Genomic DNA, 24,302 nt, shown 5'->3' with positions numbered 1-24,302 from the left:
GCGGAAAATACGAATGCGCGCGTGTTGACTTCGGTAATTTACGTTGACTTTGCTAAACTTACAGTAAGAGGTTCTTTGATTTTATTGTTGGGGGGGGGGGGGGGGGGGGGAGGGATCTTTTTCGTAAGGAATAGCTGGGACAAAAATGTGTAGGCCTACCTTGAAAAAATTATCATGATTCATGGACCTTCCCAACCTCAAATGTCCTACGGATTCACACCGGGCCCTATGTTGTATATCTGCTAGGGAGGATAGAAATGACTTTTGCCAAGCAAAGTGGTTATTTCCTCGACCGAGTCGGGGACACAAGCTCAATAATTAATGACCTTCCCTCCACCACAATTTTCATCCAATAATCAAATTGATCTAGTCCTCATTATCATCATCATCATTGCAGGTAACCTCGAACCTATCCGCCGCGCAGCGGAGGGTCGAAGAGGCCTCGTTGATTTACCCAAAGCGAACCGTGCATACAGTACATGCATTGTCAATACCGAGAACGCTGGTATTCCTTGGCTCGCGGTTGCCCATCTTTGTGAGAAACACGTGACCGGAAGCCGACGCACTCTAATCTAGTTCATGACGAGTGAAATGCCGTCAAGTACCAGTCTCTGTAATGAGTGTGAAAGTGTCTCTTGAGAATTAGGCCACAGCAGCCTCAGCGCCACCACGCGGGGCCTAATGGAGTTGAAGGCTTGAATAGCTCCTGGGTGAGTTTACAGTAGGTGACACGTAGGATGGGTCCCACTGGTGCTGCCACATCGGGTTCAGACAGCTCCTTGGTGAGTTTACAGCGGGGGGGGGGGGGGGCAGCCGATACAAATGATATATATAATCCAACAAGTGCTGCCATCTTAAGGTTCGGACAAGACAGATCCAGCAGGTGCTGCCATTTGAGGTCGGACAGCGCCTGAGTGAGTTTACAGTAAGGGGTTGTGATTGATTTTAACCTTTCAAAACATAGAAAACATCAATGAGGTACTTTCTTATTTATTACATTAAACTATATCATTATTTACATCATACATTTTACATTTCATAAACAATATTTGATTGAGAAAAAATGGGTGAGAAAAAGTAATGTCTCCTCTTGGCTCCCCCAAGGAGGCCAATCAACAACAACAACAACAACAACAACAACAACAACAACAATATATATACAACATGATGCCGCAGCCTTTATCAACACCGTCGTTACTCGATCGTTACTATACATGTACTCTGCAGCCGCAGGTTACAGGATGATATACAGCACATTTGGCTGAAAACATGGATATAAGAACCAACTTGAACCGGACAAATGCCACCGAAAAGACGCACCTTGCGCCTAAAAGAGCCCAAGAAAAAGCCCTGAACATAATGAAAAGGAAGCCGTCTTCCAGCCTAACAGCCAAGCAAAGATGAACAGCCAGCCACCCAACCCTAACTCCCTTTTTATTTTTTATTTTTTACTTATTTTAAGGAAGGGGAGGTGGAGCAATACAATACACGTCCATAGGCGATTGCCACACCTCTCAGCTGCTCTGCAAAGACAACCAAATACAATTTTGCCAATTTTTAGGGCAAAAATGGAAATAAGAATTGATTAAACAAGACTACATTTGTCCGGAGCAACATAAACCGTAGCAAAAACTTACTAACGCTAATATAGTATAAGGACTATAACCACAAACAAGGCAAATTGCCCAAATGCTATAAACATATTACTGAAGAAACTTGGTTGTGACTACGACGGCTGCTGCGAAAAAACTGGCGCCACTGCACCGTCACCAGCACTGATCACGTGCTGCACGCGCCTCCAAGGCAACCGCCCCGCGGAGACAACTATTTCCCGCTCCACGCTGTGCCGCGGGAAACATCCATGCCTTTGCACACCCTTTTTATCACAGTTGAATGTTTCAAACCTTGCAAGCCCTGTGCCCAATTAGAGCTGCTATTACCATTAAACCAAGCATTATGCTCATTGAGCCTCTGAATTTTAAAATCTGATAACAAACTTTTCCCAATTAAAGCAAACAACTTTAAAACCAGTGATAAGCTTGTATTTTTTTAACTTGGCCATGGTTACCCAAAGTGTGTCATCTTCCTGGAGTGGAGATAAAGACCAGTGAGTGCCTAACCTTAGCTGCGTTGCGCCTACACCTACTACACTCACTAGTCTCAATCATATCGCTAACAGCTACACTAGAAGTGGCTACGGATGACGGCACTAACTGCCAGTCATGAAATAAACTAATGCTGTGGTACTGCTATCAAAACCCTGTAGGCCTAACCCACCTCTAATCTAGCTATAATGACCAAACTTTACCACTAAAGGAAAAAATTGTAATGCAAAAATAAATTGTTGGCAAAAATTTTAAAAAATTTAAAATGATAAATTTAAAAAAATTTAAAATGATAAATTTAAAAAAATTTAAAATGATAAATTAAAAAAAATTTAAAATGATAAAAGATATGCCTATGTGGGACAAAGGAAGATGACACAGTATTAAATGATAAAGTTATCAACATACTTAAGTGGCTTATTTGATGCACAGACTATCTGAGAACAGGAAGGCGCTCCCAAGAGCATTCAGGCTTGAAAGGTTTAAATTACATTAGTTTTAAGCGTGCAAAACACACTGGGCCACAGTGCAAGATTATGTGCAGTATTGCAATATCAGATACAAACAGGTGATCTTCGAGCATGTCGGTAAATCACATTTTGGAACGAATCGTGGAAGTTGCATTTTGGAACAAATATTTGCTAAAGGGGGACTATAGGCAGGAGCAGCAGGGTCAAATTGGCCATCTTAGGGTGACTAATATGCACAGTAAGGACACTGGGTCATGTAAGATTCAGCACTAAATATATTCATTGTATAAGCGAGAATAGTTGTGTGAACGGTGAGATGGGAGAGACCCCTATTGGCGACATTGTGTAACTTTATGTCCCTTTAACAAATCGTTTCACTGCACTGCATTTGACATTTGCCTAAAACAAGAGCATCGAGGGGATTGTTCTGCTCTGTATCAACATGAACGTTGTCGTAAGCATGGAGAGTTCTTTTATCAGGTTTGTTCCTAACAGTATTCCATGTGTCTCTGATATGAAGTTGTAGCTGCAAATAGAAAACCCTTGACACTTTCAATAAAACCCGTTTAGACAATCTCTGGAAAGATAAACGTTCATATCTTTACTAAAAGTGAGACGACTCTCCCACCATACTTTGTTTTTTTCCTTGTTTTTATAAAGCTCCTGGTATTTTTGTGTTTTTCTGGGTAGGCACCATATTTTGATATACGAACAATAATAGAGAATGACCAGTTGGATGACGACTCTCAGTATAAAAGACAAGGAATGAGGGTATCTTAAAGAATTGAGATGGAAAATAGATATTGCACTGATCTTGCACAAACCTTATCAGTTGAAAATGATGAAGTGATTTTCCTCCTTGGTGGTTTTTCAGCGTATCCTGATCAAGGCAAGAGTTTTCGAGACGATCTTTGATGGGTTCTCCTTTGAAGTTCTATGGAATGGGCATCTCAGTGATTCAGATGTGATCCTAGGCTTGTTGAACCTTCAAAATATTAGAATAAGAATGACGCATTGAATTTGGAATAAAATCTTAAGCAAGACTTTTCAAAACTCGCTGGAAATCTCTCTCCTCTTGATCTTTACATTGTTGTTGGAATCTTTTTTTGATGTTCTTGAATATATTGGATGGTTCAGCAAAAATGTATCTTACACAAATCACATAATCTCAGTCATTGCTGTAAACTTCAATCTATGGCAATAAATTGCAGACTATCTGCGCCATTTGGTGGACAAGGAATGTGGATATCTCAAAGAATTGACTCTGACAAATGCAAATAGATGAAAAATAGACTGTATTGCACTGATGTTTCACAAGCCTTATAAGTTGAAGACCCAAAAGGGTTATAAAACTTCCACTATGGTGATGATGAAGATGAAGCGATTTTCCTCGTCGGTCGTTTTTCAGCATATCCCGATCAAGCAAGTGTTTTCGAGATGATCTTTGATGGGTTCTCCTTTGAAGTTCTACGGAATGGGGATCTCAGTGATTCAGATGTGATCCTAGGCTTGTTGAACCTTTAAAATATTACAATAAGAATGATGCGTTCTATCTGAAATAAAATTTTGAGTAAGACTTTTCGAAACTCACTGTTGGAATCTTTTTTTGATGTTCTTGAATATATTGGATGGTTCAACAAAATTTATCTTACTCAAATCACAAAATCTCAGTCACTGCTGAAAATTTAGCATACAATGACATACAAATTGTTACAATGACCTACTGGTAAGCCAGATTTATGTTAAAAATCGGCAAAAAGTGAACTTGCATGCTATGTTTAAGCGATGCATCATTTTCACTTTACAAACTAACATCTATATCCTAAGCTTACCACTTTCCCTCGAAACTAGACTGCCTGAGTCATTTTCTGGTAGCCACATTTATGTTAAAAAATCGGCAAAAAGTGAACTTGCATGCTATGTTTAAGCGATGCATCATTTTCACTTTACAAACTAACATCTATATCCTCCCTCGAAACTAGACTGCCTGAGCCATTTTCCTGACCTCCAGCATTGTCTGGGATCGTGACTCATACCTTCTCGTTTTTTGCTCTTGGCTGGCAATTCCTGGTAATCCATCCTTCGCTTCAAGAAGTTGCCTAAAACGATAGAAGCTTACAATCACATTCAAATTATAACAATGACCTCCTTGTAGCATGATTGTGAATATGCATGCTATATTAAAGCAGTGCATCTTTTTCTCTTTACAAACTAACATCTAAACTTACCTTACCTTACCTCGAAGCTGGATCTAGAATACTACCTTGCTGTTCTCCCATGTGTCCTTAGTTGGGGTTGACGGTCATCCTTGGGTTGAAGAAGTAGATGTGATGAGAAATCTAGCTCTGCACTCGGGGATCTTCGTGTTGGGGGCCAAAAAGTGAAAAGCAGAATTGCACATTGACTGATTAAATTTTTAAAGAAGATTTCAATTGAAGAATGCTATAGCTAATTGTATATTTCTGCTGGACAAAAGCAAAACCGCTTCGAAAGTTAGCACACTATTAGGGCCGTTTAGACGACGCGAAAAAATCCGGATGCGTCCCGAATCCGGATTAATTTTTCGTCGTGTAAACGCAAAAAGATCCGGATCAATGTGGTTGCATCCGGACTAAAAAGGTACCATCGCCTTGGGTGGTTTTAATCCGGATTCATCCAGATTCGATCCGAATGCGGTCTTTTCGCCTGTCGTCTAAACGGCCCTATAGTTTCAAACCTTATCCTGAAAGCAGATTGCCTGCTTCATATTCAAGCAAACTCTAAGATCAAGACCCTGCCATGCATTTTCCCTCTCGTGGATCGTGTAGCGAACGTAATGTTCTTCCTCAGCTGAAGTTGCTACTGAATTCTTTTGCCGACAGGAAGATTCACTCGTATTTTAAACCAAATGATTGTTAGCTTATCAGAGAAAGGCAAAATGCTATAATAAATACTAGTAGCATTTATGACTGAGGAATTTCGCTATTGAAATGCCTTAAATATATTGCAGTGAAGACGTTTCACTACAAGTTTTCTTTCTGATGAAGAGAAATTTTGATGGGTTATGTCGTTTCTTTAAAGTCTTTAATTTTGATAAAAAACTATTTCATCATATGATACGATCAGGATTATATTCTTTAATGTGCCAGGATGGGGTGGGCTGGGATTAATGCACGGTGAATGCAATTTTAGTGCATTGGAGGGAAGGAGAGTAAAGTGAGGGGTGGTGCAGTTATAGTGCTGAAGGATTGAAGGATAAAGGATATATTCCTGACGATATCAACAATGAAACAGTTGAAAAGATAATAAGTGTGTACGAGTGTGTACGAGTCATGATCCGAGCAGACCTGAAAAGAAGGCGTGAGGGGGTCAATTTAGGTGCCTAATATGCAGAGTAAGGGCACTGGGTTATGTTTGATTCGGCACTAAATATATTCATAAACTTTCGTGTACAAAATAAACTTTCTGTGATTTTGAACATAGCCATGAAAATACAGTATTGGAATGTGAATAGCATGAGTTGCAGGCGGAAAGTGAATGGGGTTATACCTTTCATCCTGAACTCAGGTTTTTGCTATACATGTACTCCTACCTCGTAGACAAATATCGAGACGCGGAGTATATTTTTAAACAACATGATTCCGTCAGGATGTGGCATGGTGTACAGGCACCCATGTGCTGAAATATTTCCTCTAAATGAAACGACCAAGGGCCATTGTGCTCACCGTATAGATACGTGGTGGTTAGGAATTCATCCTGGTTAAGAAACACGCTACATGTTTAGTATGTAGATCAAACCAAAGTCGGTATGACATGTGACGAATCGTTGCTTGGAGTACCTACCATAAAAATATCACCGAAAACAAGTAACTAAATATCATTGAAAACAAGTCACTAATAAGCGTGATATTGCACTTTGTACCTTTTTTTATTTTTTCCCCCTGGTGACCAAGTCGAGAATCGGATCGGACCAAAATTCCGTGTCAGAGGTTATCTGATTTAGGGAGTAATGTGTACTTAATTTCAAATTCATAGCTTCAGCGGTTAAGAAACAGGCCATAGTTATCCTCAAACGGCCAATTTACGCAATTTGACCTTGAAAATTAGGTCAAATCAAAAACCTGTATGATATGTAATATATCCTTGCTAGGAGTAGCCTACCTACCAGAAACATTTTAGCGAAAACGAGTAGCATACAAGCGATATATCACACTTTTTAGGTTTTAACTTTTGGTCCCCTGGTGGCCAAGTCGAAAATCAGACCGGACCGATATTTGGTGTCAGAGGTTATCTGATTTAGGGTGTAATGTGTAACGAATTTCAAGTTCATAGCTTCAGCAGTTAAGAAACGTGCCATACCTCAAATGGCCAATATAGGCTCCGCAGTTTGACCTCTGCAACCTCATTAAAAATTAGGTCAAATCAAAAACCCGTGTGATATGTGATGTATCTTTACTAGGAGTACCTGCCATAATTTGTTTAGCATAAACCAGTCGCTTATAAGCAAGATATCACACTTTTTAGGTTTTAACTTTTGGCGCCCTCGTGGTGGCCAAGTCAAGAATCAGATCGGACCGAATGTCAGATTCAGAGGTCGCCTGACCAGGCGGAATACGTGTATAAAGTTTCAAGTTCGGTTAAGAAACGTGCCACTGTTTTTGAAACAGGATACTAACGACGACGGACGACGGGCACTGCGGTGTTGTACGCACTCCCCCACGGTGAGCCAAAAACCAAGATGGCGCAGACTTTCGAACATGGCTCGGTCACGTCGGTGTACACTTCGCTGCGTCATCAATATTGATTTCGATGTTTGAATAAAATCAGACGCTTCAGAACATGATATTAGGGCCTAAACAACCAAGAGAGACTAAAAACTGCAGATAAACAGTATAATATATGAACAATGAACTTACATGAGATGTGCTTCGTCAAATTTCACCTGTCCCACATGAGAAATCGGGAGCGAATGAGCACTACGCACTTCAAAATTCGCAGTGACGTTGCTGAGACATGCGCAAACGGTTAATGATGACAGAGACATGCGCAAATTGTCTTAGAAGGGGTTGATCAAACTCCCGGATCAAACGTTCCAAAGTTGTCGGCCTCTACTTCCAAGTGCCACTTTAGCCCAGAGCATAGCGCGTAGGACCGACAGGTATTGTCCCCAACTCTGTCGTGGGTTCGAATCCTCTTAAGAGGGAGTTTTATAATACTTTTTGGGGCTCTCACTGGTCAGTTATGTTTTTCAGTATTTTGATTCATGGCCATGATGAAAAAACCTTGGTGGTGAAGATTGTTCATTCAATGTGATGATATATATCTAATACGTTTAATTTTCGAAAGCTTGAAAGCAATTGAAAACACTGTCAATCATTTGTTCCAGAGATGCGGTGTATAGCCTTTGTTATCATGTTCACTTCCAACTGGTTGAGATGAAAATTGCGTATGTATGATTTGCAATACTTCAGTTATGAGCTGACGAACCGAACGAAAACAAAATGCCAAGAATATTGAACTCTTTCCCAAACATACCCCTCCCGCGCGTATATGCTCTCCGGCTTAACCAGGACCAACCATTGAGATATCGCTGATAAAGGCAGTGGGTCTTTTCTCTAATCAAAATCAACCCGAGTTCCCTGGAAGATTGGTCTCTCTAGCCATTCACCATTGGTCTCATCTATCAGAGGTGCTATTCAGTTAAAGGTAAATGTCTGGATTAGACTCCAATGCAGTCCATTTCGTCATCCTGATCGTTCTCAGGGCGAAAAATATGTATCCGGAGAGATTTATCGCTATTACGGACCACTTTGATGATCGCCGCTCAGACGGTTACCAGCAGCGATCAGAAGTGCCCCAGCAGCGATCAGAAGTGCCCCACTCTCTCCGGACCCTGATCGCACCATCCGTGATGTATACTATGATGTATATATAGGTAATATATAATACCTCCATGATGTATACCTCCATGATGTACCTCCATATATGATGTATACCTCCATGAGTTATATGAAAAAAATATTTGGATAAAAAAGGATGTATTTTGGCACAAAGAATACAATACAATACGCTAGAAGCAATATGAAAAAGCAACATTAAAAAAGTATGTTTGCTCTTGGAGAGCGAACATAATCATTCATGGAGGTATTACACCTCCATGACATATATGGAGGTACATCATGGAGGTATACATCATGGAGGTATTACCTCCATGACATATATGGAGGTACATCATGGAGGTATACATCATATATGGAGGTACATCATGGAGGTATACATCATGGAGGTATTATATATTACCTATATGTCATGAAATCCTTACAACGGGGATATAAGTTGGATGAGTTTTGTTTCTTTATGCCAAAATACAACTTTTTTATTTTTTTCATACAACTCGCGGATAATGCTCGGTGCATACTACAGCGACTGTTGGACTTGCCATGTTTTTCACGCTTAGACAGTGGCGCCTCTGTCGGGAAAACTGTGCAAGTGGATGTTCAAAAGTCATAACCTCTTTCAAATCACTTCCGCATTGCAATTTTCAAAGATTTCCCTTTGTTTTGTTCGATTTACTCACCCTGTGTGAGCGCAAATTCAATCAGATTTTGTCAGTCAGTTAAGTAACTACACAACAAGGACAAGGTTAAATTTGGTAGGTTTGGAAGATGTTGATAAAGCCTTCTGCAGGAAAATAAAACTGACATGCAAAACGAAACAAGTAACAGTTACGGGGTGAACCAAAATTGATGCTCTTGTTTTTCATAGTTTTTGTTTCTACCTTGCCTTTGGTCCTTGTAATAGGCCTAGCTATAGATATTGGCCCCTAACTGCAGAATAGCAGGGACAGTAGTAGCTCTGTACATTATGTACACTCTGTCCCTCTGTAGTCTGTATATTATGTACACATTCCTATCATTTAGCACCTCCGATAATGGTTTTAGATTTGTTGCTACCCCTGTGGTAGTACATTGCAACTGCCCAGATGCTAAATCGACCAGCCCTGTTTGTGTTATTATAGTGTTTTGATTTGTTACACTTTTTACAGTACAGGCTAGCTAGGGCAGGCCTACACTGTTCATTATAGCTAGGCCCTAAATATTTGCAATCTAACTTTTATGTTAGTTTGGACAAGAATCAATAAACTCCATTCTTTTCATTTTCTTGGAGATTTTATAACCCAAATTTTGAAATCAAGATGACCCCTTTCCCAAGAAAATTAGAATGCGCACGCAGCCCCTGAAGTATAGGACCATGACAGTTGCTGGGAACCACAAGATGGCCTAGAAAATTGTTGATATTGTACACCCCACCTTTCGTTTTAATTTTGCAGCATCTGATATGAATAATGAAAACGTGCTGTAGTGATGGGTAATAAACAGAGTGCTTCTGGTTCGGCTGGTGACAGGGAGGCCGGATGGCTGGTGGTCGACATATTCCCTGAAGATGCCATCTCATTCAATCCAGCATCCAGCTGTGTCTTGTGTGCAGGTGAGGTTTCTACAGTAGAACCTCTCTATAAAGGACATTTTGGGACTGATAGGTGCTGTCCTTTATAGAGAGACGTCCAGATTAGAGAGGTCAAATTGAATGGAAACAACCAATTTGGGACCAAACTTAGTGTCCTTTTATATGTCCTTAATAGAGAGGATGTCCACTAAGGGAGGTTCCACTGCAGTTGATTGCTTGTTAAGCGAGACCAAGCGTGTCCTGATTTTTACCCCAAAATGGTTTCTTGCGGAACTGTTGCCTACCAAAATATAATCATATCATCCGGAAAAAAAATAGTGCTTGACAAGACTTTAGAACAGAATCTTTCTGTCCATATTCATTACTATACACCAAATTGCATGCTCGTAGAGCTCTCCGTATTCTAAGTCACACACACCCGTATAAGAGTCCTGCATACAATACAAGACGTGTGTACAGGGGTAACCAAGAATCGCACCAGGACCTCGGAGATGACAGGCGCCGAATTTTCAACTGTGCCACCCCGACAGCCTGGTGAGTTGAGTGGTCAGTCAAATTCATTTGCTAAGCATCCATTCCCTGCCTTTCATATGCATCCTCTTCCAGGTATTGGGGAACAAGGAGGCTTCACGGAAAAGAAGGCAAACCTTGGACCAGCAGCTGACCAAGATTCGATTGGCGTAGCAAAACTGTTCCATAAAAAATTCCACATTCCAGATGTAAGTTGACATAATTTGAGATCAAGGACGCCATCCTATTAAGGACACTAGTTTTGGTCCATTCAATTTGACCCTCTAATCAGGATGCCTCTCTATTAAGGACATCATATGATGGACCCAAGGGTGTCCTTATTAGGGAGGTTCTACTGTACTCCTACTTTGGGGAGTGACCCCGATGAGTAACAGCAGTGATGTAAAATAGGCCCAGGCCTAAAAAGGCCTATAAGGAAGAATAAAATTGGCCAAGGAGGGTTAAATGTGGGATAAACCTGATAAAAAATGACTCCTCTAGTACTGACATGGAGCACTACTCCAATGACCTTTGTTGACCATCGTATGACGCTTCTAGAACTTTGCTTATGAAGTTTTTAAAATTGATTTCAGGACCAAATCATCTTGCTCACCTCCAAGACGATGCCGGCCACGAACAAATCTATATTATCAGCGCTCAAGCACCAAGCGGGCCAGGTGAAAGAAGACGGCATTCTCGTCTTTCAATTCTCAGGCCACGTTCTCCGTATCGAAAAAAAAAACACGGTGGTGTTTCTTCCAGCAAATTTCGATGGGACTTCAAAAACTGTCATAACTGTCCAAAAACTTCTCAGGGCGTTTCACAAAACCAAAGCCAAGTACGTTGTCATGGTGATGGATTGTTGCTACGCCGGAGGCGTTGCCGAGGAGCTGGTGCTAAACATTTCCGATGAAGTCCCAACCTACATTTTGGCATCTTGTACTTCCACGCAAAAGTCGTTATCCTTTAATCAACTAGGAAATGGATTCTTTACGTACTTCTTCTTGAAGTTTTTCGACTCGTACCACAAGGCGACATTTCCGTTGAAGGAGGTTGTGACGTACTGCAAGCCTCTTTGCAATGCAATAAACAAGTTGCTCCGGTGAGTGTCATCCAAGAAAGCTTCTGCCTTGTCCGTCTGCCCAGTTTGTCATCTGGCTAGACTTGCAAGCTGTTGTTATCTTAAAGTGATACTATGATGTGATTTACAACTTTGCGGAAATACGTCCGTTTTTAATTGTTGATCACAAATGTAAAGCTCAAATTTTCCATTTTTGATTAGATTTATTATAAAAATCGCTGAATGTAAACCACTGCGACCGCGAAAATGTTCATGTTGTGACGTCATCAACGACAACGGCATCAAAACGAGCCGTCCGGGTGGGATTAAACCATCAATTTCTAGAAAATGTGCATTTCGATTCGAAAACCTTACCGATTTATGAGAAAGTGACGTAGTCATTTGTCAAAAACAGCTAAAACATTATATGGTGAAATTTGACACGAGTTACCCTTTAAAGGGACAACTTGGGTATAAGATGTTGGTTTTCTATTCAAAAACAGCTTCCAGCAGGACTGCAACTTCTCAAACAGGATCATTGAATAATCATTCAACTGCAATAAACAATATACTAGAACGGGGTGAAACCTTAGGCCTACCTGAAATTCACATGCCATGTCCAGAACTGCCTCGTAACGCTGGCGAAAATCATTATCAGAGAACGGCATCAGTGTGATACTACCAGTGGCGGCGCATGGTGTCAAGTAGGGGTATCATCTTCCTGGCCAGGTAAAAAACCCATCCCAAGTCGTCCCTTCAAAGGGAACTGAAACCGCCAAGCCAGTTCGTATGACCTCGTTTTCATTTCCCGCGTATCGGGTGATCAGAACGAGGCATGAATGAAACATGGCGCCTAGCTGTCAATCATTGAGTGACGTCACTACTATGGAATTTACTACGAAACTCATGAATGAAAGATCGCATGACTCACGTGATTCTCACATGATTCTCAATAATAACAAATTGAACTGCGCATGCTCGGGCACTGGGGGCGGAGCTACAAATCTGAACTCGAATAGGAAGTTGGAAGTTTGACTTTCTCGGGCGGTGAAAGTCGAAAAGTTGAATAAATCGCTCGGCGGTTCCAGTTCCCTTTAAGCGTTGACCATACATGTACATACCATTTTGGCTAGAACTTGAAATCCTAAAGCAATTAGAACTTTTTCCAAACGAAGTGAATGTCACTTTCAAGGGCGGGAGTAAGTTCTTTGTTTTCCTGGCTCTAGCCAAAATGATAATGCCTATGGTCAGTCCTTAAAGGGGGGCTACAGGCAGGATCTGGGGGGTCAAATTAACAGTATTCAGGTGACGATTGTGACTGATTCGTCATGAGATGTATTACTCGAACAAGAGAGAAGTTTTGATGTACACTGAGATGGGAGAGACCCCTATTGGTGACTTCATATAACTTAATCTGACCTGGCTGAATCGTGTCTATAGTCTCCCTTTAAGATATTAGAAGTTCCAAGCTTGATGATCAGGGATTAAGCTTTATATTTCTAATGCCAATTACATGTCTTTGATAGACTTAATCTGAGGCCACTTCTTGAGGTTGTGACTTTGTCCTAATCTAGTAGGACGTTTTCAAGTTTAGAACAGAGATCTTTCTCAAGGTTAATAATAAATAATAATAATGAGTCTTTTATATAGCGCAATTCCGTGACACTATAGTTCTCGCTAAAAGCGCTTTGGGATATCATATTATTACCCCGGTCTCCACTGAAATCAATCAGGGGTTTCAAGGAGCAACCAGAAGGTGCTCACTAGAACGCGACCAGTAGGGGAACTAAGCAGTGACTCAGCCGGGAGTCGAACCCACGACCTCCTGATCATGTGGCCGACTCTCTTCCACTCTCTTCCACTGCGCTATGAGACCGACTCTCTTCCACTCTCTTCCACTGCACTATGAGGCCGACTCTCTTCCACTCTCTTCCACCGCGCTATGAGGCCGACTCTCTTCCACCGCGCTATGAGGCCGACTCTCTTCCACTCTCTTCCACTGCGCTACCGCTGCCCCATGGTTGTGACGTTCTTCTCTCCTGGCAGAGACACCATAGACCTTTCATTTAGAAGTGGAGACAAGCTTTCCACTACAGTCTCTAATGCAGAATAGCATGATGACCTTTGGCTTATTGAGATAGAATAATAGTACAAGTGGGACATGGATGAAGAGCACTTGATAAGTAAACATTTCAACCCTAACCTAACCATTTTGATTTTCTGATTTCAGACCTGGTTTTGACAGTGAGGCTAGCATGAGCCCCATGATCTTATGGAATACCTACAAAATCAAGTTGATGGACTTGAAGAAAAAGGATGAAGTGTTTGATGAAACTGATGCAGTCCAGGTAAATAGGTTATGCCTAAGACAAATTCTGGCTGAATTTGGTTGGAGGTGTTGTATTTTGTTATAAGATGGGATTGTAATCTTAACCCTTTCAGTACCAGACCCGATATATATACCAGGTCCATGTACTGTGTACTACTGGCCCGCTGTAATCCATACTGCTAACTTTTCCCCAAGTTCTATTGTTCAACAACTGTCCCTATACACCTTTCCAGAAATGGGGCGCTGAGTGTCCGAATTAGTGATGTCATAAGGGGAAACTAGGCCTTATGGTGGAGGGACAAAGGAGATAGTCATGGTTGACCAACACACTTGAATGCCTTTAATGACGGACAAGGGGGAAAAAGTTAGTTCCAATGCAAGCCACCAATTTCGGGAAGCATGTTTAACGTTTTGGTTAGTTACACCTGAATAAACAAGACGGCAGCACTGCATTTGACTCAATGCAGACCTCGTCCCTAAGATTGGTAATGTTAGCAATTTTACAATGAAACTTTTCCTAAACTAAGTTGGGCTGCCTGGTCTATACCGGGTGTGGGCCAGGGGCTAAGGTACACTTCAAAAACCCAGCGGCAGCGAAAGAGTTAATGAAGTCTGAAAAAACCTCCCTTAGCAGACACCTCTTTATTAAGGACAACCTCTCAATTGAGGATACCAAATTGGTGGTTTCCATTCAATTTGACCTCTCTAATCAGGACACCTCTCTATTAAGGACAGCACTTGTCAGTCCTGAGTGGGTGTCCTCAATAGAGAGGTTCTACTGTAAATACTTGAATAAGAGTTGTTTTCCACAATGTTGTATTGTTCGTGCGGGTCACCGATCCGAAGGTTGACCGCGCTCAACACTGCTTAACTTCCACTCTGGGGTCAACGCGCCAACCACTGGGCCATAAAGGAATTCCCTCATGGCCGGCGGGTTAAGCCGTGCCATATACCTGGGGGTACTATACATCATTCCCCCCTTCGGACAGAGATGGATCGTCCGCGATCCTACTTAGCGCTTCGTGTGTCTCAGTACCGAATTACAAATCCAGAGCTATCGCGTGGGAAGGTCTGCCAGATGTATTGTACGCGCCGGTCACCGATCAAAAGGTTGACCGCGCTCAACGTTGCTTAACTTCCACTCGGGGGCCAACGCGCCAACCACTGGGCCATAAAGGAATTCCCTCATGACCGGTAGGTTAAGCCGTGCCATATACCTGGGGGTACTATACAAATGTTATCACGAGATTTGTTGATTATTGCAGGAGGACCCCCTAGCATATGCCCGTCGCTATCATCGCCAATATTCGTCACAAAGAAGGGATGCAGATTCGCCGTGGGAGAAATCGGAGGTTCCAGAACATGTCGTGGCATGGCTTCATGTGGAAGCTTACGAATCGCTGAAGTACCTACATGACATGAAGGTATTGAAGAAGAGTGAAAAAGGACTGTTTTCGACCATCTTGGCCTTTGTTGCTCAATCTGTGGCAAGCTTAACATATCAGGAGCTGAAGAAGACAAATAATATACTGACTATTTTCAAAGTAGGTAACAGAGAAATTGATATGACAACCTCTTTTGTTTCAGAGAGGAATATATTTTAAAGGGACAATATAGGCAGTCTGCTAGGCAGGCAAGATAGTTACACAAAGTCGCCAATAGGGGTCTCTCACATCTCACAGTACGTCGAAATGATTGATGCTTGTACGAGGAATATATTTAGTGCTGAATCTGACATGACCCAGGGCCCTTACTTTGTATATTAGTCACCTGAAGACGGCCAAATTAGCCCCTCTGCTCCTGCCTATAGTCCCCCTTAAATTTATTAACTTAAATATATTAAAATGGTGAATTGGTTGGGGCACTTGAATGATGAGTTTGAGTCTTTTTGGCTCACCGTAAGGGGAGTCTATATGATAGTGCTGTGTCCGTCGTCGTCGTCGTCGTCGTCGTCGTCGTCGTCGTCGTCGTCGTCGTATCCTAACAGTGGCACGTTTCTTAACTGCTAGGGCTATGAACTTGAAACTTTGTACACAGAATGCCCTAGGTCAGCTGACCTCTGACACTGATTTTCGGTCCGATCTGATTCTCTGTTTGGCCACCAGGGGGCCAAATGTCGATATCTAAAAAGTGTGATATCTCGCTTATTAGTGACTTGTTTTCGATAAAACTTTTGTTGTAGGTACTCATAGCAAATATACATTTTATAATATACGGGTTTTTAATTTGACCTTGTTTTCAAGGTCACAGAGGTCATATGGCGTAAATTGGCCATTAGAGTGTAAACTATGGCACGTTTCTTAACCACTAAAGCTATGAACTTGAAACTTGGTACATATAACCCCCTATATCACATAGCCTCTGGTGCTGAATTTTGGTTCGATCTGATTCCTAACTTTGCCACCAGGGGGCCAAAAGTGGAAATCTAAAAAGTGTGATATCTCGCTTACAAGTGACTTGTTTTCGATAAAATTTTTATGGTAGGTACTGTTAGGAAGAATACATCACATGTTATACGGGTTTTCAATTTGACCTACTTTTCAAGGTCACAGAAGTCATATGGCGTAAATTGGCTGTTAGAGTGTAAACTATGGCACGTTTCTTAATCAGTAAAGCTATGAACTTGAAACTTGGTGCATATAACCCCCTACATCAGATAACGTCTGATGTCGAATTTTGGCCTGATCTGATTCTTTATTCGGCCACCAGGGGGCCATAACGGAAAAAGGAAGAAGTGCAATATCTTGCTTATTTGAGTGAATTGTTTTCGATAAAATTTTATGGCAGGGACTCCTAGCAAGGATACATCACATCTCCTATGATTTTTGGATTTGACCTCCTTTTCTATGTCACAGAGGTCAAATGGCATAAATTGACCGTTCGAGTGTAACTATGGCACGTTTCTTAACTGCTAAAGCTATGAACTTGAAAGTTGGTACATGTAACCCCCTACATCAGATAATCTCTGACACCGAATTTTGGCCTGATCTGATTCTTGATTTGGCCACCAGGGGGTCAAAACTGAAAAAGTAGGACGTGCAATATCTCGCTTATTAATGACTTTTTTTCGATGAATTTTTTATTGCAGGGACTCTTAGCAATCACACGATATTGATCTTGTTGATGTCATAGACAATTATTGGTTGGATCATAAACTTATATATACTGCCCTGTCTTATTACCTGACATCAATACACATCTAAAATGAAATGGCCAGGGGCCATTGTGCTCACCGTAAGTATTTTTAGTAGACAGTTACAGAAAGTGCTACAGTATGTAGGCCTCTCATAATTTATACATGCATCTGTGACCAGTTCAGAGCCGGCCCTGGCCAAGTGGTGAATCCGAGACTTGTGGTTCCAAGCTTGTAGAGTCTAGGTGAAAATGATAGTGAAGAAACGTGCCACTCCATGACAATGGTCACGGTGAATATATTTTTAACTTTGACCTCAGTGACCCTGACAGGTAGGTCAAATAACAAACCAGGGTGATATGTGATGTAGACACATCCACCTGACCATAACAATTTCATCACTCGTTACACTACAGCAATCGGCAAAAAACGATTTCCAAGATGGCCGCCTAATTAAATCTATGGCACCAAATAAATCAAAAAATGAAGAAAATGTAAGATAGAACTCAGAAAAAAAAAGGAAAAGATGAAAAATAAAAATATTTTTGGCTGTCCTTGACCGGGGTTTGAACTCACGACCTTTGGATTGCCACAATACGAGGAAAAACCCACAAAACATGCAATTTCGGCCATATTTGAATTCCGATCTGGCTGAAACTTGGCATACAAATAGTGGCTTCTTAGATGCATCATTACACAAAATTAAAACTCTTTACATTGAACAACGACAAAACGTACCAAGAACGGTAAAGTTTTCAACTTTGACCTCTGTGAACTTGAAAGGTGGGTCAAATCAAAAACCCGTAAGATATGTGATGTATCCTTGCTGGGAGTACCTACCATGAAACTTTTATCAAAAACAAATCAGTAATAAGCGAGAAATCACACTTTTTGAGTTTTGAGTTTGGGCCCCCTGGTGGCCAAGTCAATAATCAGACCGAACCAAAATTCAGTGTAAAAGGTCAACTGACCTAGGGGGTCATTTGTTCAAAGTTTCAAGTTCATAACTGTTGCGGTTGAGAAACGTGCCATAGTTACACTCAAACGGCATATTTACGCCATTTGACCTCTGCGACCTTAAAAAGTAGGTCAAATCCGAAAAATCGTGCAACATCTGAGGTAACCTTGCTAGGGGTCCCTGCCATAAAAATTTCATCAAAAACAATTTGCTAATAAGCAGGCTATTGCACTTCTTACTTTTTCTGTTTTGGCCCCCTGGTGGCAAAGTCAAGAATCAGATCAGGCTGAAATTCAGCACCAGAGGTTATCTGATATAGGGGGTTATATGTACCAAGTTTCAAGCTCATAGCTTTGGTGGTTGAGAAACGTGCCATAGTTACACTCAAACGGCCAATTCACGCCATTTGACCTCTGCGACCTTGAAAAGTAGATCAAATTAAAAACCCGTAAGATATATGATGTATCCTTGCTATGAGTACCTACCACAAAAGTTTAATCGAAAACAAGTCACTAATAAGCGAGATATCACACTTTTTAGATATCCACATTTTGCCCCCTGGTGGCCAAGTAGAGAATCAGATCGGACAGAAATTTAGTGTCACGGGTCATCTGACCTAGGGGGTCATGTGTACAAAGTTTTAAGTTCATAGGCCTAGCGGTTAAAAAACGTGCCACTGTTTTTGAACTAGGATACGACGGACGACGACGACGACGACGACGGACGACGACGGACGACGGACACTGCGGTATCGTATAGACTCCCCTACGGTGAGCCAAAAAGTCTTCATGCCTGATTGTGTTCACCATATTCACCTCTAAACTAAGCATGATCCTGCCTACTAAAAGATGTATACGGTGAGCACAATGGCCCCTGGCCGTTTCATTAAAGATTCTCTTCTAACACCGAGAATTTCATCTTCACGACCAGAGACCCCCAGGACCAATACGTTTATTAGGTCCTGAGCAGCCATGCCAAGGCCAAGCCAAAGTCACACACGCAAGAGTGACGTCATGAGATTTAACAATAGGGTGTTGATGCATGTCAAGCCCTGTGGACTAACCTGGTGTAAAGACTGCCATCTGATGCTGCAGTCCAACCAACTGAACCAGACCACTGTTTTATGTTTAAAGGGTAACTCGTGTCAAATTTCACCATATAATGTTTTAGCTGTTTTTGACAAATGACTACGTCACTTTCTCATAAATCGGTAAGGTTTTCGAATCGAAATGCACATTTTCTAGAAATTGATGGTTTAATCCCGCCCGGACGGCTCGCTTCGATGCCGTTTTCGTTGATGACGTCACAACATGAACATTTTCGCGGTCGCGGTGATTTACATTCAGCGATTTTATAATAAATCTACCGGTAATCAAAAATGGAAAATGTGAGCTTTACATTTGTGATCAACAATTAAAAACGGACGTATTTCCGCAAAGTTGTAAATCACATCATAGTATCACTTTAAACCAACTTTTATCTTCAGGCCTCAACTCTCCTAGAAGGATTTATCACCATATCTGAGATTCTTTACAAAACCATCAACTATAACCTCGCCCCAGGTGTCTTGGACCTACGCCTTTATATAGAGTACTACGCTAGTAAGGTATGTCAGATACAGTAGAACCTCTCTATTAAGGACACCCTCCGGACTGACAAGTGCTGTCCTTAATAGAGAGATGTTCTGATTTAAGAGAGGCAGGCGAGATTAAGTTACACAAAGTTGCCAATAGGGGTTTCTCACATCTTACGGTACGTTGATTCCTGCTTGTATGAGGAATGTATTTAGGGCTGAGTCTGACATTACTCTGTATATTAGTCACCTGAAGATGGCCAAATTAGCCCCTCTGCTCCTGCCTATAGTCCCCCTTTAAGGACACTACTTTTGGTCCCAGAATGGTTGATTTTATTGAATCTGACCTCCCTAATCAGGACACCTTTCATTCCGGACGGTGTCCTTAATAGAGGTTCTACTGTAGTTTGAATATAGACTCTAATAGCTTAAAAGCAAAGATACTCCTGTTAAACATTTTTCTGTTTCCATTTTAGGTAAAGACTCTGTCGAATTTTGATTACGATTACCCAGAGTTTGCAGAGATAGTATTGTTGTTGACATGTGTTGTTGATGATCACAAGCAGAGTAAAAAGTCTGCGGGCGTCGGTGGAAGGATGCATAAGGGCTTTGACGCGACGGATGGTGACGAGGCTGATGGAGCTGGAGATGAGGTAGTTGATAAGGTGGACGAGGTTGAGGTTGCGTTAGATTCCAAGGATATGCAGAAGGTAAGAAACTGCAAGAATATGAGTGGACACCTTTTGAAGAGGACTGCCTTAAAGTCCTACGCTGTTTGTTAAAAATTTGAAATTTGTAATTGAATCTGAAAATTTCCAATAGCGTTAATAATCTAAATTTTAACATTGCGGTTTTGTGGGCAGATTTACAAATACAGTAGAATCTCCCTTAGCGGAAACCTCTCTATTAATGACAACCTCTCTATTAAGGACACGGGTTCTGGTCCCAAATTGATTGTTTCTATTCATTTCGACCTCTCTAATCAGGACACCTCTCTAAAAAGGACAGTATTTGTCAGTCCTGAGGCTGTCCTTGATAGAGAGGTTCTACTGTACTATCAATACCAGGTTAAACTTATGCAAGTATCAATTCGTTTCTTGTACCCCCCCTCCTCAAGGGTAGTTAAGCTATCACCACTAATCTTTGCCGATGCTTGAGTAGTATTTATTTTTCCTTTAGTGAAAATTTGGCGAAGCTGGAAAGAATAAGGATACTAATGTGTCGATGTCTTGTCGAACATACAGCCTTACCCAGTGAAATTAGTCCGGTTACTTTATATGATGGTGATAACTGATATATTGTTGATGGTGATGTCTTGACGAAAGAAAAAGTAGCATTGGTGAAAAAAGGGTGATGCGTGAGCCTTAAGATGTCGTTATAGGGTGATAAGGTGTCGTACCCTTGAGGAGGGTGGGTACAAGACACGAATTGATACTTGCATTAGTGCGTTGTATATCTAATAAATTCACTCTGGACGTACTCAGTCACCGCTCCCCTTCTATGGAACGATCTGCCCCCCACACATCAGGTGTGCTGGTTCGGTGGACAGCTTCAAGGTCACGGTTAAAACCCACCTTTTCGAATCCTTTTAAATGTTGTTTTAAAGGTGTTTTAAAATCAAGAATGTTTTATATTGTAAATCGCACTGACGTTTCACTGAAACGTAGTGCGCTGTATAAGCACTTTTATTATTATTTATTATTATTATTCTGTTTTCCTGGACTACATGTACAAGCAATTACGAACAGCATTCTCCTTTAACCTTTTTAGCTTGGTGCATATCTGGACAACCTGCCCCTGGCTAACACCATCGTTGAACTACCCAAGATCTTAGATGTGGAGGATGAGGAAGGCCTAAGTGACGATGAGGAATCGGAGGAAAAAAAAGACGCTTGACGCTGGAGGACTTTTATAGGGGACCATCGCCAGGAGAAGGGGGGTTAAATTGGCCATCTTTTGGTGACTTATAGGCCACAAGGTCATTTGATTCACCCCTAAATATATTCCTCGTACATTTATGTACAAGCATGATTAGTTTTGAAGTACTGAGAGATGGGAGAGATCCCTATCGGCAGCTTTGGATAACTTTATCTTGCCTGCCTTGCTGCTGCCTATATTGTCCCTTTAAGACCTGATTTGTGGTCAACATGCCCATTGATGTGTCAGCCATGGGACTATGCCACTTTCCTTTAAATATCACTGACCAATTTTGTTAGTACTATATTCATTAGTGTGTTGCTTTGTAGTATATTTGATGAGATTTACATCCCAGATCCTATTTGTTGCATGATATTTAATATTATTATAAAATCATGATAATAATTTATTATCATAGCATAATTATGATAACCAAGTTTACTTAATTTTATCCAAAAGGCTGCTTCAATGTTTTAGTTTGTGTCCATATATTTATGTTATGTAGTGCCATTGTAGTGGAATTCTATGCTGAAAGGACATACTCCATTTCATGAAAAAATTGCCCCTCTTGTTAACAAGCCTAAAATGACTTGGAAAAGTTTTCAGTATTTAGAGTGAGTATTTTTAGATACTTTGGATATTGACGTTTCGGATGGATAAATTTTTTTTCAAGTATTTCATTTTCAGAGCAGGTGCGAGTCACTCAAAATCAGTGTGCCTTTTTTTTTGAAATGGAGTTTGAAACCTCAGGATAGTCCAATTGTATTAATTGTTTGTTTTACAGTAATATATAGAGGTTCTTCACTGATGTCACAAGATGACGTTGCCAATTGTATTGCACGGCCATCTTGGCCGTCACACGTGGTCACGACGTAAAGGAAATGCATTGGCAGGTGGCCGTCAAAACGTGACGTCGTGACGTCACGTGAAGAACCTCTATCGTATAGTTTAGAAATTAGGTTACAAATTTGTGCTTCATATCACATAAATGCATTTTCTTTACCTGATTATCCGTGCCATTTCGTTCCTTGAATCTGCTTTAACCCTTTAGCTAATGTACGGCCAATTTCGGCCGCTATAAAAATTCTATATCCCTGTATGGCCAATCTCGGCCAGCTCTACAGGGTGGCCCAGAATTATTTTCCTTTGGACAATAGAAGTCTATTGTGTATCCTTTGTGTGTGGGAAAATAATTCTGGGCCGGCCCACCTCGTAGACATCGATTTCAGATGACTTGTAGATACATCTGTTAATAAAATTTGGTACTAGAACCTCATTTCCAGGTGACTTATGATCAAAGGCGTTGAATGCATGCAAAATGTCCATATGGTGCTGGGCAAAGTTTGGCCGAATTTGTCACTTGATCCTTGGGCCGAGCTACGTTTATTCGCATGCTTCAGGGAAATACAGGAAATGTATCAAAAATCTTCAGTAGCTAAAGGGTTAATGCATATTTTTTAAGCGATTACAAGAGACTACTTCACCTCGAAGACTCAAATGATGATTTTATTTTAAAATTTGTTCGAGATTTATAACATTTTATATGAAAATTCATTGTTCAGGTGGACTCCATTCCTGGTGCTTCTCAATTTAACAAAAAACAATTTTATCTTTGAAATGAAATGTATGTTTTCTGTGCTTCTATTTATACTAATAATGGTAAATAAACAGCTGTTGTTCCTTGATATGACACTTTTATGTTGTGCTTCATGTTATTGCTTCACTGCGCTTTAACCCTTTCACTGCGGAACCCAAAATTTCTATTGTTCTCTACCATTCTAATTCCATGGAGGACCACTTATAAATGAAACACTATTGCCATCTATCAGACATTTACAGAACTGCATATCAGTCTATAACACATAGGAATCAAAATAGGCGAATTCGTCAACCGGCCTACGGCCGCACGATAGGCATTTTTATTTGAGTCGCCAGTTGGCGTACATCCGCAGCGAAAGGGTTAAATAGTAATTTGTTTGTAAGGTTGGTACTCCGATTCGGTCATCCTAAACAGCGTCCACCAGGATTAAAGTCATCAAAATTTAGTAGCAATAATTGAAATCAGTACACCATGAAGCACATTTCCTGAAAATTTCATGACATTTGAATGTAACATGAGGGAGTTATTCTCGAAAATCACAAGGCTCCTATACGCCTTTCCAGAAAAGGGGCGCTGAGTGTCCGAAATAGTGATGTCATAGGGGGAAACTAGGCCTAATGGTGGAGGGACAAAGGAGATAGTCATGGTTGACCAACACACTTGAATGCCTTTAATGACGGACAAGGGGAAAAAGTTAGTTCCAATGAAAGCCACCAATTTCGGGAAGCATGTGTAGTATTGGAAGCCCAGTCCACCGACTGGGTCGTTGACACTGGTACATTTTAGACAACAACTCACAATAAATCTAGCGCACAAATGTCATGAAACATTCAGGAAATGTGCTGGTGGACGCTGTTTAGAATGACCCCTCTTATTAAAGTTATGTTGTGTACTATGAATAGACACTAGACATCCATCACTAAATGATCTTTTTGTAAACAAAAATGGGATTTTTTGCTCACTTCAATTCAGGAAATGTGCTGGTGGACGCTGTTTAGAATGACCCCTCTTATTAAAGTTATATTGTGTACTAAAAATAGATACTAGACATCCAATCACTAAATGATCTTTTTGTAAACAAAAATGGGATTTTTTGCTCACTTCAATTCAGGAAATGTGCTGGTGGACGCTGTTTAGAATGATCCCTCTTATTACAGTTATGTTGTGTACTAAGAATAGATACTAGACATCCATCACTAAC

At 40.9% G+C, this 24,302-nt stretch overlaps 1 protein-coding gene across 1 annotated transcript; it reads left to right on the top strand.

Moving 5' to 3' along the window:
• Positions 1 to 9,060: 9,060 nt before the first annotated feature.
• Positions 9,061 to 23,193, top strand: LOC135496897 (uncharacterized). The gene is made up of 9 exons (XM_064786464.1): positions 9,061 to 9,206; positions 9,885 to 10,042; positions 10,628 to 10,740; positions 11,125 to 11,633; positions 13,822 to 13,939; positions 15,186 to 15,464; positions 19,498 to 19,617; positions 20,061 to 20,294; positions 21,355 to 23,193. Exons 2-9 carry the CDS (start codon positions 9,919 to 9,921, stop codon positions 21,478 to 21,480), a joined length of 1,623 nt encoding a protein of 540 aa, XP_064642534.1. The 5' UTR covers positions 9,061 to 9,206; positions 9,885 to 9,918; the 3' UTR covers positions 21,481 to 23,193.
• The last annotated feature ends 1,109 nt before the right edge of the window (positions 23,194 to 24,302 follow it).

This window comes from Lineus longissimus, chromosome 12 (assembly GCF_910592395.1).
Source record: "Lineus longissimus chromosome 12, tnLinLong1.2, whole genome shotgun sequence".
In the NCBI taxonomy this organism is placed as follows: Eukaryota; Metazoa; Nemertea; class Pilidiophora; order Heteronemertea; family Lineidae; genus Lineus; species Lineus longissimus.
Note: the sequence above shows the minus strand (reverse complement) of the source record. Positions and strands in the feature narration are given on the sequence as shown.

Bases quoted from the DNA above. Each gene is read 5' to 3' on its own strand.
- LOC135496897 (XM_064786464.1), top strand. From the start codon at position 9,919: ATGGGTAATAAACAGAGTGCTTCTGGTTCGGCTGGTGACAGGGAGGCC. The intron at 10,741-11,124 runs GTAAGTTGACAT...AATTGATTTCAG, and splicing joins AAAAATTCCACATTCCAGAT to GACCAAATCATCTTGCTCAC. The intron at 15,465-19,497 runs GTAGGTAACAGA...TTTTATCTTCAG, and splicing joins ATATACTGACTATTTTCAAA to GCCTCAACTCTCCTAGAAGG.